This window comes from Caretta caretta, chromosome 1 (genome assembly GCF_965140235.1).
Source record: "Caretta caretta isolate rCarCar2 chromosome 1, rCarCar1.hap1, whole genome shotgun sequence".
Classification (NCBI taxonomy): domain Eukaryota; kingdom Metazoa; phylum Chordata; order Testudines; family Cheloniidae; genus Caretta; species Caretta caretta.
The window spans coordinates 308,492,097-308,508,037 of NC_134206.1; the positions used below are offsets into that span (position 1 = coordinate 308,492,097).

The 15,941-nt window shown below is 44.9% G+C and overlaps 2 protein-coding genes across 12 annotated transcripts in view; one reads left to right on the forward strand and one right to left on the reverse strand.

Moving 5' to 3' along the window:
• The window catches only part of ANKRD26 (ankyrin repeat domain containing 26), a 195,351-nt gene that overhangs the window by 93,699 nt on the left and 85,711 nt on the right, over positions 1-15,941 (reverse strand). For 9 of the 11 annotated variants that reach the window (XM_048836164.2, XM_048836169.2, XM_048836165.2 and 6 more), the window contains 2 exons: positions 15,419-15,651; positions 13,190-13,348 (listed from right to left, as the gene is read on the reverse strand). In XM_048836164.2, the coding sequence (XP_048692121.2) occupies positions 13,190-13,348; positions 15,419-15,651 (392 nt within the window). The remainder of the gene's footprint in view (positions 1-13,189; positions 13,349-15,418; positions 15,652-15,941) is intronic. The other 2 variants (XM_048836163.2, XM_048836162.2) reach the window with 1 other exon arrangement.
• Positions 8,109-10,004, forward strand: LOC142070621 (uncharacterized). Its single transcript, XM_075124443.1, has 2 exons — positions 8,109-8,823; positions 9,211-10,004. The coding sequence occupies exons 1-2, from the start codon at positions 8,244-8,246 to the stop codon at positions 9,729-9,731; spliced, it is 1,101 nt and encodes a 366-aa protein (XP_074980544.1). The 5' UTR covers positions 8,109-8,243; the 3' UTR covers positions 9,732-10,004.

Here is a 15,941-nt window from a genome sequence, read left to right on the forward strand (position 1 = left end):
CTGCTTCCCCCCTAGCCACAACGCTTGTTATCCTGTCAAAGAAAGCCCTTAGGTTGGTCTGACATGATTTCAAATCCATGCTGACTGTTACTTATCAACTAATTATCTTCTAGGTGTTTGCAAATTGATTGGTTAATTATTTGCTCCATTATCTTTCTGGGTACTGAAGTTAAGCTGATTTGTCTGTAATTCCCTGGATTGTCCTTATTTCCCTTTCCCTATGCTGCTCTTAAGTGGCGGTTGCTGTTATGGGGAGTGTCTGACCAAAAGCATATGAAGAGTTAAGAGGGTTTTGGAAGGGATGTGGCAGCCACATTGTGAGGGGGAAGTTAGGGTGTGTGTATGTGTGTGTGTGACCTCAAGTTTGGGGGGAATTGGGCAGCGGAACCCTGTGTTTGGCAGGGGAACCCCCAGTTGGCAAAATGGCTGAGCAAGCCTGGCTGCCAGGGCCAGGCTGAGGATGCTCCCACTGGCAGGTTCATGCTCCACCCTGGACAGGTCAGTGCCCTGACCCCTCACTGTAAAACAGCATACCCACACCCCACTGCCAGCAATCGAGATACCCACACCCCACTGCCAGCTCAGTGCACGGGGGGTCTCCACTGCAAAATAGCGGCCTCCCCATCCCCACCAAGCCAGACGCTGAGGAACGGAGAAAGCCCTCTAGCTGTGCCTCTGATGCTCCGTCAACCCCAGCTCCCTGCCCCCCAAAATCCCTTTCTTCCAGATCTTCCCCCAAAACTCTCCCCCACACATGCTCTCTACACAGGTTCTGTCAGGCAGGGCAAGTGGACAGGGATGTGTGCTCTGGAGCTTCGCTGAAGGGCCAGGGTCGCAAGGGGAGTGCAAGTATGCAGTTTGGGGAGGCAGTGCCCCTACATGCCCCCTCAATCTCCACCACTGGATATGATATCACAATGTCACAAATATTGATCTTATGCGATGGCTATGTTGCTGTTACCGAGTGGACACAGTTGGGAAAGTGTTTCTCATAGCGGCAGTTGCTTTTATAAGGTGTTGCTACAAACAAGTGTCTATAGTATTACTCACAGCTGAAGAATAACTTTGTCACCGAATAAAATTACAAGAGCAACAAAAATAAGCTAAGAATGACTTTGACACTATGCTGTTAATTTTATGTCATGAAAATGTGTTGCAATGGGTAATATCACAATGAAATAATGGAAATCAGTGATCTTCTCATGTGGGGCTCTGCAAGGAGGCAAAAATATTTGTGAGATACTGTCACTTATCTATTTAAGCACCAATCTGTTTCCCCTTCTCACCAGTTAAATAGCAAAGTTGAGAGCAAAGGAAGAACAGGAGAGCAGCACCACCCTACCCCAGCAGGGAAATGGATAAGATGTAAAAAAAAAAAAAAAAAACTATCACAAACAAATGCTAGCGAGTAACTTTTCCTTTTCGTAAGTCTTTCTTCTGCCCTCGTCTAATATGCATTCAGGATATTTAGTGAATGTTGAGACAAGAACCCAACATTTACTTAACAGCGATACTTGAAGGACCCAGGCCCAATGAGAGAGCACTGGGATGCAGAGGAGTTCAACTCATATTGTTATATGAAGGAATGTGGAGACAACAAGGTTACTGTCTGGCAGTCATCCAAGCAGATAAAGTGACAACCCCTATAACAGAATGTCACTGAACCTCCTAATGGTGAGTAATGGCCAGCCTTCTTGTAAGCTAGACAGTGTTTCTCAATGACTGGTCCATGAACCAGCGCTGGTCCCTAAGATCTCCCTGACACAGTTTAGGAAGGTAGCAAGCTGGTCCCTGCTATCTAAAAGGATGAGAAACACCTGAGCTAGAAGATACAAGTGCATACCCTTCTAACAATGGTAGTCTTCATTATCAATTCATCTCTACTGCAGCTATCAAAAAAGGCTAATGTCCACATTCACAAACACCATGTGAAGTTCTTTAAATGGGGAAAAGTAGTACCCTAACCATGCTCCAATCCCCCATGAAGATGCCAAAAAGGAAGGCTAGGTGGGTTCTTTCCTTTTTTATTTTGCTTTTCCTCCTATACTCCTATCTTTTTTCCCTAAAAGAAAAAGACTACAGGCTGGTCTTCACTGTGGGGAGATCAACGCCACTGCCCACAGATTCCTTCTGCAGGAATTCCATGTATATCCCCTCACACACCAACTAAATTGTTGCTTCAACCCTTATATGTATGTGCTGCAGTTGGGGTGTACCTGGTCCACCCAACATTCTCTGGAGTGTACCACCCATCCATGAAGCAGGGATCAATTTGGCGGGTGAAGACCAACTAAATCAACAGCAGAGCGCTCTCCAAATCGACCCCAGTACTCCAGCTCCCCGAGAAGATTCAGGTAAGTTGACGGGAAAGCACTGGGGGGGAGGGATAGCTCAGTGGTTTGAGCATTGGCCTGCTCAACCCAGGGTTGTGAATTCAATCCTTGAGGGGGCCATTTGGGATCTGGGGCAAAAACTGGGGATTGGTCCTGCTTGGAGCAGGGGGTTGGACTAGATGACCTCCTGAGGTCCCTTCCAACCCTGATATTCTATGATTCTATGACACAGCACAGTGAAGTCACTGCGGTAAGTCAACCTAAGTTACGTCGACTCCAGCTATGTTATTCACGTAGCTGGAGTAGCATAAATTAGGTCAACTTACCCCTGTAATGAAGACAAGCCCTAAGCATTAAAAGAAGAGAAGGGGAACAGAGCAGTACTAAAATGAGGGCTACACACTTCTGAATAAAAGGAAGCAAAAGAACCTGGAGAGGAGGAAGGTTTTTATAGATAAGAGAGAGTGAGCTCTCAATTCATTTGCCTCTTTATTTCCTGGCATACTACACACTTTTTGAGAAAATTATTATGGAAGGGATGGTATATGGTCATGGTACTAGTGGACAAACAGCAAGATGGATGGATGGGGCATGTCAGACCACTGGAAGGTCAGCTGTTGAGAGCTCAAGTTAGCGATGGATCGTGAAGGCTACCAAAAATTCTGCTACAATGTTACTGATATTCAGACATGAATAAATAGATTTACTATACTTTTTAGCAAAAAGAAAAGGAGTACTTGTGGCACCTTAGAGACTAACCAATTTATTTGAGCATAAGATTTCGTGAGCTACAGCTCACTTCATCGGATGCATACTGTGGAAAGTGTAGAAGTTCTTTTTATATACACACAAAGCATGAAAAAATACCTCCTCCCACCCCACTCTCCTGCTGGTAATAGCTTATCTAAAGTGACCACTCTCCTTACAATGTGTATGATAATCAAGGTGGGCCATTTCCAGCACAAATCCAGGGTTTAACAGGAACGTCGGGGGGGGGGAGGCGTAGGAAAAAACAAGGGGAAATAGGTTACCTTGCATAATGACTTAGCCACTCTCAGTCTCTATTCAAGCCTCAGTTAATTGTATCCAATTTGCAAATGAATTCCAATTCAACAGTTTCTCGCTGGAGTCTGGATTTGAAGTTTTTTTGTTGTAATATCACAACTTTCATGTCTGTAATCACGTGACCAGAGAGATTGAAGTGTTCTCCGACTGGTTTATGAATGTTATAATTCTTGACATCTGATTTGTGTCCATTTATTCTTTTACGTAGAGACTGTCCAGTTTGACCAATGTACATGGCAGAGGGGCATTGCTGGCACATGATGGCATATATCACATTGGTGGATGTGCAGGTGAACGAGCCTCTGATAGTGTGGCTGATGTGATTAGGCCCTGTGATGGTGTCCCCTGAATAGATATGTGGGCACAGTTGGCAACGGGCTTTGTTGCAAGGATAGGTTCCTGGGTTAGTGGTTCTGTTGTGTGGTATGTGGTTGCTGGTGAATATTTGCTTCAGGTTGGGGGGCTGTCTGTAGGCAAGGACTGGCCTGTCTCCCAAGATTTGTGAGAGTGTTGGGTCATCCTTCAGGATAGGTTGTAGATCCTTAATACTGCGTTGGAGGGGTTTTAGTTGGGGGCTGAAGGTGACGGCTAGTGGCGTTCTGTTATTTTCTTCGTTAGGCCTGTCCTGTAGTAGGAGACTTCTGGGAACTCTTCTGGCTCTATCAATCTGTTTCTTCACTTCCGCAGGTGGGTACTGTAGTTGTAAGAATGCTTGATAGAGATCTTGTAGGTGACTTGGACTTTACTAAAACTAGACAAGCCATTTACAACACACACTTTGCTTCTCTACAAAAGAAAAAGGACACTAAACTTTCTAAACTACTACATGCCACAAGGGGCCACAGCAATGGTTCCCTCAACCTACCCAGCAATATTGTTAACCTATGCAACTATACTCTCAGCCCAGCAGAAGCAGCTGTCCTGTCTCGGGGCCTCTCCTTCTGCCCCTCCACCTCCACGAACATGATACAGTTCTGTGGTGACCTAGAATCCTATTTTCAATGTCTCTGACTCAAGGAATATTTCCAACATACCTCTGAACAACATACTAATCCACAGAGACCTCCCTACCAACACTACAAAAAAAAGGATTCTAGGTGGACTCCTCCTGAAGGTCAAAACAGCAGACTGGACTTCTACATAGAGTGCTTCCGCCGACGTGCACGGGCTGAAATTGTGGAAAAGCAGCATCACTTGCCCCTCAACCTCAGCCGTGCAGAACACAATGCCATTCACAGCCTCAGAAACAATTCTGACATCATAATCAAAAAGGCTGACAAAGGAGGTGCTGTTGTCATCATGAATAGGTCAGAATATGAACAAGGGGCTGCTCAGCAGCTCTCCAACACCACTTTCTACAAGCCATTACCCTCTGATCCCTCTGAGAGTTACCAAAAGAAACTCCAGCATTTGCTCAAGAAACTCCCTGAAAAAGCACAAGATCAAATCCGCACATACACACCCCTAGAACCCCGACCTGGGATATTCTATCTACTACCCAAGATCCATAAACCTGGAAATCCTGGGCGCCCCATCATCTCAGGCATTAGCACCCTGACAGCAGGATTGTCTGGCTATGTAGACTCTCTCCTCAGGCCCTACGCTACCAGCACTCCCAGCTACCTTCGAGACACCACTGACTTCCTGAGGAAACTACAATCCATCGGTGATCTTCCTGATAACACCATCCTGGCCACTATGGATGTAGAAGCCCTCTACACCAACATTCCACACAAAGATGGACTACAAGCCGTCAAGAACACTATCCCCGATAATGTCACGGCTAACCTGGTGGCTGAACTTTGTGACTTTGTCCTTACCCATAACTATTTTACATTTGGGGACAATGTGTACCTTCAGATCAGCGGCACTGCTATGGGTACCCGCATGGCCCCACAGTATGCCAACATTTTTATGGCTGACTTAGAACACCGCTTCCTCAGCTCTCGTCCCCTAACACCGCTACTCTACTTGCGCTATATTGATGACATCTTCATCATCTGGACCCAAGGAAAAGAAGCCCTTGAAGAATTCCACCACGATTTCAACAATTTCCATCCCACCATCAACCTCAGCCTGGTCCAGTCCACACAATAGATCCACTTCCTGGACACTACAGTGCTAATAAACGATGGTCACATAAACACCACCCTATACCGGAAACCTACGGACCGCTATTCCTACCTACATGCCTCCAGCTTTCACCCAGACCACACCATACGATCCATCGTCTACAGCCAAGCTCTAAGATACAACCGCATTTGCTCCAACCCCTCAGACAGAGACAAACACCTACAAGAGCTCTATCAAGCATTCTTACAACTACAGTACCCACCTGCAGAAGTGAAGAAACAGATTGATAGAGCCAGAAGAGTTCCCAGAAGTCTCCTACTACAGGACAGGCCTAACGAAGAAAATAACAGAACGCCACTAGCCGTCACCTTCAGCCCCCAACTAAAACCCCTCCAACGCAGTATTAAGGATCTACAACCTATCCTGAAGGATGACCCAACACTCTCACAAATCTTGGGAGACAGGCCAGTCCTTGCCTACAGACAGCCCCCCAACCTGAAGCAAATACTCACCAGCAACCACATACCACACAACAGAACCACTAACCCAGGAACCTATCCTTGCAACAAAGCCCGTTGCCAACTGTGCCCACATATCTATTCAGGGGACACCATCACAGGGCCTAATCACATCAGCCACACTATCAGAGGCTTGTTCACCTGCACATCCACCAATGTGATAAATGCCATCATGTGCCAGCAATGCCCCTCTGCCATGTACATTGGTCAAACTGGACAGTCTCTACGTAAAAGAATAAATGGACACAAATCAGATGTCAAGAATTATAACATTCATAAACCAGTCGGAGAACACTTCAATCTCTCTGGTCACGTGATTACAGACATGAAAGTTGTGATATTACAACAAAAAAACTTCAAATCCAGACTCCAGCGAGAAACTGTTGAATTGGAATTCATTTGCAAATTGGATACAATTAACTGAGGCTTGAATAGAGACTGAGAGTGGCTAAGTCATTATGCAAGGTAACTTATTTCCCCTTGTTTTTTCCTACCCGCCCCCAGACGTTCTTGTTAAACCCTGGATTTGTGCTGGAAATGGCCCACCTTGATTATCATACACATGTAAGGAGAGTGGTCACTTTAGATAAGCTATTACCAGCAGGAGAGTGGGTTTGTGTATGTGGTGGTGGTGGAGGGAGGGGTGGTGAGAAAACCTGGATGTGTGCTGGAAATGGCCCAACTTGATTATCATACACATTGTAAGGAGTCTCTGTGTATATAATGTCTTCTGCAGCTTCCACAGTATGCATCTGATGAAGTGAGCTGTAGCTCACGAAAGCTTATGCTCAAATAAATTGGTTAGTCTCTAAGGTGCCACAAGTACTCCTTTTCTTTTTGCAAATACAGACTAACACGGCTGTTACTCTGAAACCTATACTTTTTAGATAGCTCACTAATACTAAATTGTTCTGAATGTCTGAAATAGGATGGGAGAATAGTCATATACTGCAAAAATCATCCTAGAATACTTCAAAGAGAAGTGTGCTAAGCTTACAGCCACAGACTGAGTAACACTGATTTAGTACCTGAACAACAAAACAAATAGCAGTATGCAGTGTTGTAGCTGTGTCGCTCCCAGGATATTAGAGAAACACGGTAGGTGAAGCAATATCTTTTATTGGACCAAATTCTGTTGGTGAGAGAGAAGCTTTTGAGCTACACAGCTCTTCCTCAGGTCTGGGAAAGGTACTCAGAGTGTCAGAGCTAAATACAAGGTTGAATAGATAATTTAGCATAAGGAGTGAGAATATGTACTAAGGGACCATTCAAGGTGAAGTGGCCTGTTAACACCCCTATAAGTCATAGGACAAAAAGGGGGCGGATACTGGGTTACAGATTGTTGTTGTAAGTTATGAATCCAGTGTCTTTATTAAGTCTATGATTTTTAGTGTCTAGCAAAGGTATGAATTTAAGCTGCCAGGCTCATCTTTCAAAAATGTTTTGCAGGTTTCCTTTGAGGATGAGGACTGATCAATCACTCTATAGCTAACCTCTTTGTTAAAAGCGTTCACCCACAGGTGATACAATGTTTTTGTCGTTTATCATTTCCCTGTGAGAGTTCATTTGAGAACATAGTGATTGTCTGGCTTCACCCACATAGTTATGAGGCAAGTAGTGCACTGGATGACGTACACTAAATGCCCCAATAAAAATTGAAAAAAATCAGACATAAAAATACAAAAGTGTGAGAGCACACTATTCCTGAAAACTTGCTTACTTTTTCATTTTTACCATATAATTATAAAATAGATTGAAATGTAAGTATTGTACTTAAATTTCAGTGTATAGTATATAGAGCTGTATAAACAAGTCATTGCCTGTATGAAATTTTGGTTTGCATTGACTTCAAGAACCACTGGTATGTGCTAACTACTTACGCAGAACTATCTGTCCTAGCCCTGGTCTACACTAGGACTTTAGGTCGAATTTAGCAGCGTTAAATCGATTTAAACCTGCACCCGTCCACACAATGAAGCCCTTTATTTCGACTTAAAGGGCTCTTAAAATCGATTTCCTTACTCCACCCCTGACAAGTGGATTAGCGCTTAAATCGACGTTGCCGGGTCGAATTTGGGGTACTGTGGACACAATTCGATGGTATTGGCCTCCGGGAGCTATCCCAGAGTGCTCCATTCTGACCGCTCTGGACAGCGCTCTCAACTCAGATGCACTGGCCAGGTAGACAGGAAAAGAACCGCGAACTTTTGAATCTCATTTCCTGTTTGGCCAGCGTGGCAAGCTGCAGGTGACCATGCAGAGCTCATCAGCACAGGTGACCATGATGGAGTCCCAGAATCGCAAAAGAGCTCCAGCATGGACCGAACGGGAGGTACGGGATCTGATCGCTGTTTGGGGAGAGGAATCCGTGCTATCAGAACTCCGTTCCAGTTTTCGAAATGCCAAAACCTTTCTGAAAATCTCCCAGGGCATGAAGGACAGAGGCCATAACAGGGACCCAAAGCAGTGCCGCGTGAAACTGAAGGAGCTGAGGCAAGCCTACCAGAAAACCAGAGAGGCGAACAGCCGCTCTGGGTCAGAGCCCCAAACATGCCGCTTCTATGATGAGCTGCATGCCATTTTAGGGGGTTCAGCCACCACTACCCCAGCCGTGTTGTTTGACTCCTTCAATGGAGATGGAGGCAATACGGAAGTAGGTTTTGGGGACGAAGAAGATGATGATGAGGAGGTTGTAGATAGCTCACAGCAAGCAAGCGGAGAAACCGGTTTTCCCGACAGCCAGAAACTGTTTCTCACCCTAGACCTGGAGCCAGTACCCCCCGAACCCACCCAAGGCTGCCTCCTGGACTCAGCAGGCGGAGAAGGGACCTCTGGTGAGTGTACCTTTTAAAATGCTATACATGGTTTAAAAGCAAGCATGTGAAAGGATTACTTTGCCCTGGCATTTGCGGTTCTGCCTTTGCAAAAGGCTTCTGGGGAGGGCAGCCTTATTTCGTCCTTCACGGTAGGACACTTTACCACTCCAGGCCAGCAACACGTACTGGGGAATCACTGTAGAACAAAGCATTGCAGTGTATGTTTGCTGGCATTCAACCAAAATCCGTTCACGCGGTGGGAGGAGGCAAAATGCGACCTTGTAACGAAAGCACATGTGCTATGTATGTAATGTTAACAGCAAGGTTTACCCTGAAAGAGTGTAGCGACTGTTTTATAAAATGTGTCTTTTTAAATACCACTGTCCCTTTTTTTTTCTCCACCAGCTGCATGTGTTTCAATGATCACAGGATCTTCTCCTTCCCAGAGGCTAGTGAAGCTTAGAAAGAAAAAAAAACGCACTCGCGATGAAATGTTCTCCGAGCTCATGCTGTCCTCCCACACTGACAGAGCACAGACGAATGCGTGGAGGCAAATAATGTCAGAGTGCAGGAAAGCACAAAATGACCGGGAGGAGAGGTGGAGGGCTGAAGAGAGTAAGTGGCGGGCTGAAGACAGGGCTGAAGCTCAAAGGTGGCGGCAGCGTGATGAGAGGAGGCAGGATTCAATGCTGAGGCTGCTGCAGGACCAAACCAGTATGCTCCAGTGTATGGTTGAGCTGCAGCAAAGGCAGCTGGAGCACAGACTGCCACTGCAGCCCCTCTGTAACCAACCGCCCTCCTCCCCAAGTTCCATAGCCTCCACACCCAGACGCCCAAGAACGCGGTGGGGGGGCCTCCGGCCAACCAGCCACTCCACCACAGAGGATTGCCCAAAAAAAAGAAGGCTGTCATTCAATAAATTTTAAAGTTGTAAACTTTTAAAGTGCTGTGCTTAAAGTGCTGTGTGGCATTTTCCTTCCCTCCTCCACCACCCCTCCTGGGATACCTTGGTAGTCATCCCCCTATTTGTGTGATGAATGAATAACGAATGCATGAATGTGAAGCAACAATGACTTTATTGCCTCTGCAAGCGGTGATTGAAGGGAGGAGGGGCGGGTGGTTAGCTTACAGGGAAGTAGAGTGAACCAAGGGGCGGGGGGGTTCATCAAGGAGAAACAAACAGAACTTTCACACCGTAGCCTGGCCAGTCATGAAACTGTTTTTCAAAGCTTCTCTGATGCGTACCGCGCCCTCCTGTGCTCTTCTAACCGCCCTGGTGTCTGGCTGCGCGTAACCAGCAGCCAGGCGATTTGCCTCAACCTCCCACCCCGCCATAAACGTCTCCCCCTTACTCTCACAGATATTGTGGAGCACACAGCAAGCAGTAATAACAGTGGGAATATTGGTTTCGCTGAGGTCTAAGCGAGTCAGTAAACTGCGCCAGCGCGCCTTTAAACGTCCAAATGCACATTCTACCACCATTCTGCACTTGCTCAGCCTGTAGTTGAACAGCTCCTGACCACTGTCCAGGCTGCCTGTGTATGGCTTCATGAGCCATGGCATTAAGGGGTAGGCTGGGTCCCCAAGGATACATATAGGCATTTCAACATCCCCCACAGTTATTTTCTGGTCTGGGAATAAAGTCCCTTCCTGCAGCTTTTGAAACAGACCAGAGTTCCTGAAGATGCGAGCATCATGCACCTTTCCCGGCCATCCCACGTTGATGTTGGTGAAACGTCCCTTGTGATCCACCAGAGCTTGCAGCACTATCGAAAAGTACCCCTTGCGGTTTATGTACTCGGCGGCTTGGTGCTCCGGTGCCAAGATAGGGATATGGTTCCGTCTATAGCCCCACCACAGTTAGGGAATCCCATTGCAGCAAAGCCATCCACTATGACCTGCACATTTCCCAGGGTCACTACCCTTGTTATCAGCAGATCTTTGATTGCGTGGGCTACTTGCATCACAGCAGCCCCCACAGTAGATTTGCCCACTCCAAATTGATTCCCAACTGACCGGTAGCTGTCTGGCGTTGCAAGCTTCCACAGGGCTATCGCCACTCGCTTCTCAACTGTGAGGGCTGCTCTCATCTTGGTATTCATGCGCTTCAGGGCAGGGAAAGCAAGTCACAAAGTTCCATGAAAGTGCCCTTACGCATGCGAAAGTTTCGTAGCCACTGGGAATCGTCCCAGACCTGCAACACTATGCGGTCCCACCAGTCTGTGCTTGTTTCCCGAGCCCAGAATCGGCGTTCCACAGCATGAACCTGCCCCATTAGCACCATGATGCATGCATTGTCAGGGCCCATGCTTTCAGAGAAATCTGTGTCCATGTCCTGATCACTCACGGGACCGCGCTGACGTCGCCTCCTCGCCCGGTATCGCGTTGCCATGTTCTGGTGCTGCATATACTGCTGAATAATGCGTGTGGTGGTTAATGTGCTCCTAATTGCCAAAGTGAGCTGAGCGGGCTCCATGCTTGCCGTGGTATGGCGTCCGCACAGAAAAAAGGCGCGGAACGATTGTCTGCCGTTGCTCTGACGGAGGGAGGGGCGACTGACGACACGGCTTACAGGGTTGGCTTCAGGGAGCTAAAATCAACAAAGGGGGTGCCTGTACATCAAGGAGTATTTCAGGCAGGACTGCACGGAGGGTTCCAATAAGAAATGGTGCACCTAAGTTATCGTTGTTATTGGAACAAGGAGGTTAGCCTGGCCTCTGATTGATACATGGCTAGATTTACCTCGCTGCACCTTCTCTGTGAGTGACTGCAGTGTGACCTAGAGGAATGAGTCCCCTAGACAGGGGAGGAGGCAAATGAGTACAAAATAAATCTGGTCTATTTCTTGTTTTGACCCACTCCATCTATCTTTTACATCTTTGGCTGGCAGCAGACGGTGCAGAAGGACTGCATGCCATCCACATCTCATGGCTGCTCGGCAGAAGATGGTACAGTACGACTGCTAGCCATCCCCATCTCTTGCCTGCCTGGCAGAAGATGGTGCAATACGACTGCTAGCAATCCTCATCTCTTGCCTGCCTGGCAGAAGATGGTACAGTACGACTGCTAGCAGTCCGTATCGCCTGCCCGCTCACCATAAGACGGTTCAATAGGACTGACTGCAGGACTAAAGAGAATGACCTGGTCAAGTCACTCCAAATTTAGTCCCTGCGCCCATGTCTGCCCAGGCGCTCCCAGCCGACGCGGCCAGGAGCACCTCGGACACGATGAGGACGACTACCAATCGTATTGCACCGTCTGCTGCCAGAAGGCAAGGGGTTGCTGCTACTGTGCAGCAAAGCCGTACCGCGTCTGCCAGCACCCAGGAGACATAGGGTGACGGTTACCTGAGCGGGCTCCATGCTTGCTGTGGTATGGCGTCTGCACAGGTAACTCAGGAAAAAAGGCGCGAAATGATTGTCTGCCCTTGCTTTCACGGAGGGAGGGAGGGAACGGGGGCCTGACGACACGTACCCAGAACTACCCGCGACAATGTTTTAGCCCCATCAGGCATTGGGATCTCAACCCAGAATTCCAATGGGCAGCGGAGACTGCGGGAACTGTGGGATAGCTACCCACAGTGCAACGCTCCGGAAGTCGACGCTTGCCTCGGTACTGTGGAAGCGCTCCGCCGAGTTAATGCACTTAATGCACTTAGAGCATTTTCTGTGGGGACACACACACTCGAATTTATAAAACCGATTTCTAAAAAACCAACTTCTATAAATTCGACCTTATTCCGTAGTGTAGACATACCCTTAGTATTTAGCTGTGACAGTGAATACCTTTCCGACACCTGAGGAAAAAACTTCTCACCCTCTCCAACAGACGCTGGTCCAATAAAAGATATTACCTCACCCACCTTGTTTCTCTAAAACAAATACAGTAGCACCTCAGAGTTACAAACACCAGAGTTGTGAACTGACCAGTCAAACACACACCTCTTTTGGGACTAGAAGTATGCAATCAGGTAACAAAGGGGAAAAAAAAAGCAAATACTGTACAGTACTGTGTTAAATGTAAACTACAAAAAATATAAAGGGAAAATTTAAAAAAAGATTTGACAAGGTAAGGAAACTGTTTCTGTGCTTGTTTCATTTCAATTAAGATGGTTAAAAGCAACATTTTTCTACTGCATAGTAAAGTTTCAAAGCTGTATTCAGTCAATGTTCAGTTATAAACTTTTGGAAGAACCACCATAACATTTTGTTGAGTTACGAACATTTCAGAGTTATGAACCACCTCCATTCCTGAGGTGTTCGTAACTCCGAAGTTCTACTGTAGTACTTATTGTTAGTGTCAGTTCTCAAGCTAATTTCTACCTTAAATAAGTTATAGTTCTAATCGTCTTAAATTAGAAATACAGCATTGTTATATTCTGTACCTTCCTTCATCCTGAGATGTTTCACTTAAAGTGCTATCATCCAGTATTTGGAATTGATTTTCATTGGTAGAATTCATCTGCTGATTACCTCTCTGTTTTGAAATACGCTTTTTGTTTTCATTTTTCTTTGCATCCTTCACATTCAAGGCAGAATTACTACTTTAAACATGAAGAAAGAAAAAAATCCAGTACTTAAGTATCTTCAAATAAAATACTTTGTAACATAGACAAATACAAAAATAATACAGAAGACAATACCCAGGAACACTGAAGCACTTAAAAGAAACATGTCTTCTATGAAAAAGTACTGAAGCTGATTCCACCAAACAGTGAAGGACACATCAACAGTCTAAGCACAAATTTTTCTCCACACATGCATGTGGCAACATATATTAGAATTCCTGGGCCAGATTCAGCCCAGCAGGAGCAAATGTCACTCTTCTGCACTTGAGTAGTTCCAATGGGACTTCAGTGGGACTACTCACATGCTTTAAATTAAGCACAGTTTGCTGGAAAAGACTCAGCAGCTTGCAGGCTCAAACCCCACAAAGTGGTCTTACTTACCGTTTGGGAAATTCCAAGAACTACTTATCTGCAATTTGATCAACTTGGTAACAATTTTCTGAGATTTCTGTATGGGCAAGCAATAGCGATGGAATTCTTTATAGACATAAATGTGACTCTAACTAATCCATTTCTTTAGCTAAAGTTAAGTTGAAATAGATATCTGAAAACTGTAAATTTCTGTCTATTTATAGAAAAGAAATTCACCTTGTAAATATTTTTTAGATTACTAGAATACACTTTTGTATTCAAATATAAGCAGTGTTTAGTTTCTTTTAATTACTCTTTTAATCAATCTATCATGTGGTTATTTTTAATTCTCTTATTAATTATATGTAATATAACAAAAATACTTTATATTGTCATTCTACATCCTGCCTTGTCTCAACCCTTACGCCAGAGGTGGCCACATTTTCGGATAGATGGGATATGAGGTGGATAGACTCTGATCCTTGTTAGTTGTCACTGTGGCCTGACTTTCATGGATGCACAAGTACACAGGGAGGCATAAATGCCCCCTTATTCCCTTGCACCTATAGGCAGAGGTAGAGAAAACAGCCTCCACAGTGCTCATCCTTTGTACCCCACATAAATGAAAGACAGTAGGAGATACAGAATGGGGAGCAGGCAGAGCACTGGCTTCACCCACCATGAACCAGCTAGCATAGCTATCCTGGTACAACCAGCTAGCACAAAGATGGTACAGGGTACTTATTGAAGCAAGGGGGAACCCAAAAAGCAGACTGTGACTCACTGTGCCTCCCTGTCTGCTCCAGGGGTCGTGCAACAACTGAGTCACAGTGTTCCTTCTGGTCTGCTCTACAGGCAACCCAACAACGTGCTACCACGTACTCAGGGCAAAAGTATGACTGTGCCTAAAAGAGGAAGAAAAGAAGAAAGGTGATGAGAACTAGTGTTTGCCTATACTCTCAGCTGAGTTCAGAAGTATAAGAAAAAAAGTTACTAAAAGGTTAGGTTGCAGTTAAGAAAACCCTGCTGCCACTAAGCAGCAAAATTAAAAAGAAATGGTCATGTGTGATGGCAAGCCAACCTTTGTCCACCTGCATGCTATTCCAACTCTGCGTAACTCATTAAAAGTATCATCTCTCCCCTTATTCCTGCGAAACACACATGAATAGAATGACAATTAAATCTATAATCTTATTGATTATAAAAAAGAGACAACTTGCACCCAACCAGAAAAGGAAAAAATTAAACTGTGAGCCACTGTCTCTCTATAGCTAAGTCTGCAACCAGTTTCCACAATGCCATCGTATATTTGGAGGTCTAATTTGGCTTTGAAAATGTATTTGGCCTGAATATTGATACTGAAGTCAAGGAGAATTTTTAGGTGGTTCAACATTTTTAGAAAAGCAGCTAATTTAGGGTCCTAAGTCTATTTTAGGCGCCTAACTTTTGGCAACCTTTTAAAAAAATCTTGGTCAATGTGTTCATTTATTCAATGGGTAGTGCACAAATTATTATGTCCTTAATGATTTTTAGGAAGGAAGGTAAATTTAGTGTTACTTGTAAGCAAACACAATGTGTACCCCAAGTTTTCACAGGTGGAAGACTATTTCATTAAGCTACAGAATAAAAAATACTTCAGACAATTAGGTTTACATGTAAATAAATAAAGATCATTATTTATTTGTACTATCTTACCCCTTCAAAGGTATTTGAATTAACTTCTCTCTTTCCTTGGAGGAAATACTGTTCTTCGTGTGTTTTTCTTCTTCTGTGGTTTCTCCACTTTCTACTGTAGAATATTGGTTCCCTTTTACAGTTCCCTTCTGTTTCATTTGCTGGTTAATACCATTTCCAGCCAATGTTTGCATATATGACTTATAAGCATCTTCTCTTTCCCCACATTTTTGCTTTCTCTTTTCCTTTTCTACCTAGGATAAGAAAGTTTGATGCTTAACATTTTTGTCATCATTTTCTTGAATTAATAAAGAGGTACTCTTGCCAAAATGTACACTAAATTGTACTCCTATGATTCACATAAAGAAACTAAAAAGTTAAAAGAACTACACTTACATAATATTCCGTTACACAGGTTAGCAAGGGAGTGGGAATACTTTCACCACTGGGGGAAAAAAGATGAATTCACTCCCTACTAAAAAGTTTAATAAAAACATACCCTTTAAAACTGAAATACAATTTACATCTTAAAACATGAAGCAAT

Coding starts and splice junctions, on each gene's coding strand:
- LOC142070621 (XM_075124443.1), top strand. CDS start 8,244: ATGCAGAGCTCATCAGCACAGGTGACCATGATGGAGTCCCAGAATCGC. Junction 8,824..9,210: donor AGGCGGAGAAGGGACCTCTG/GTGAGTGTACCT, acceptor TTTCTCCACCAG/CTGCATGTGTTTCAATGATC.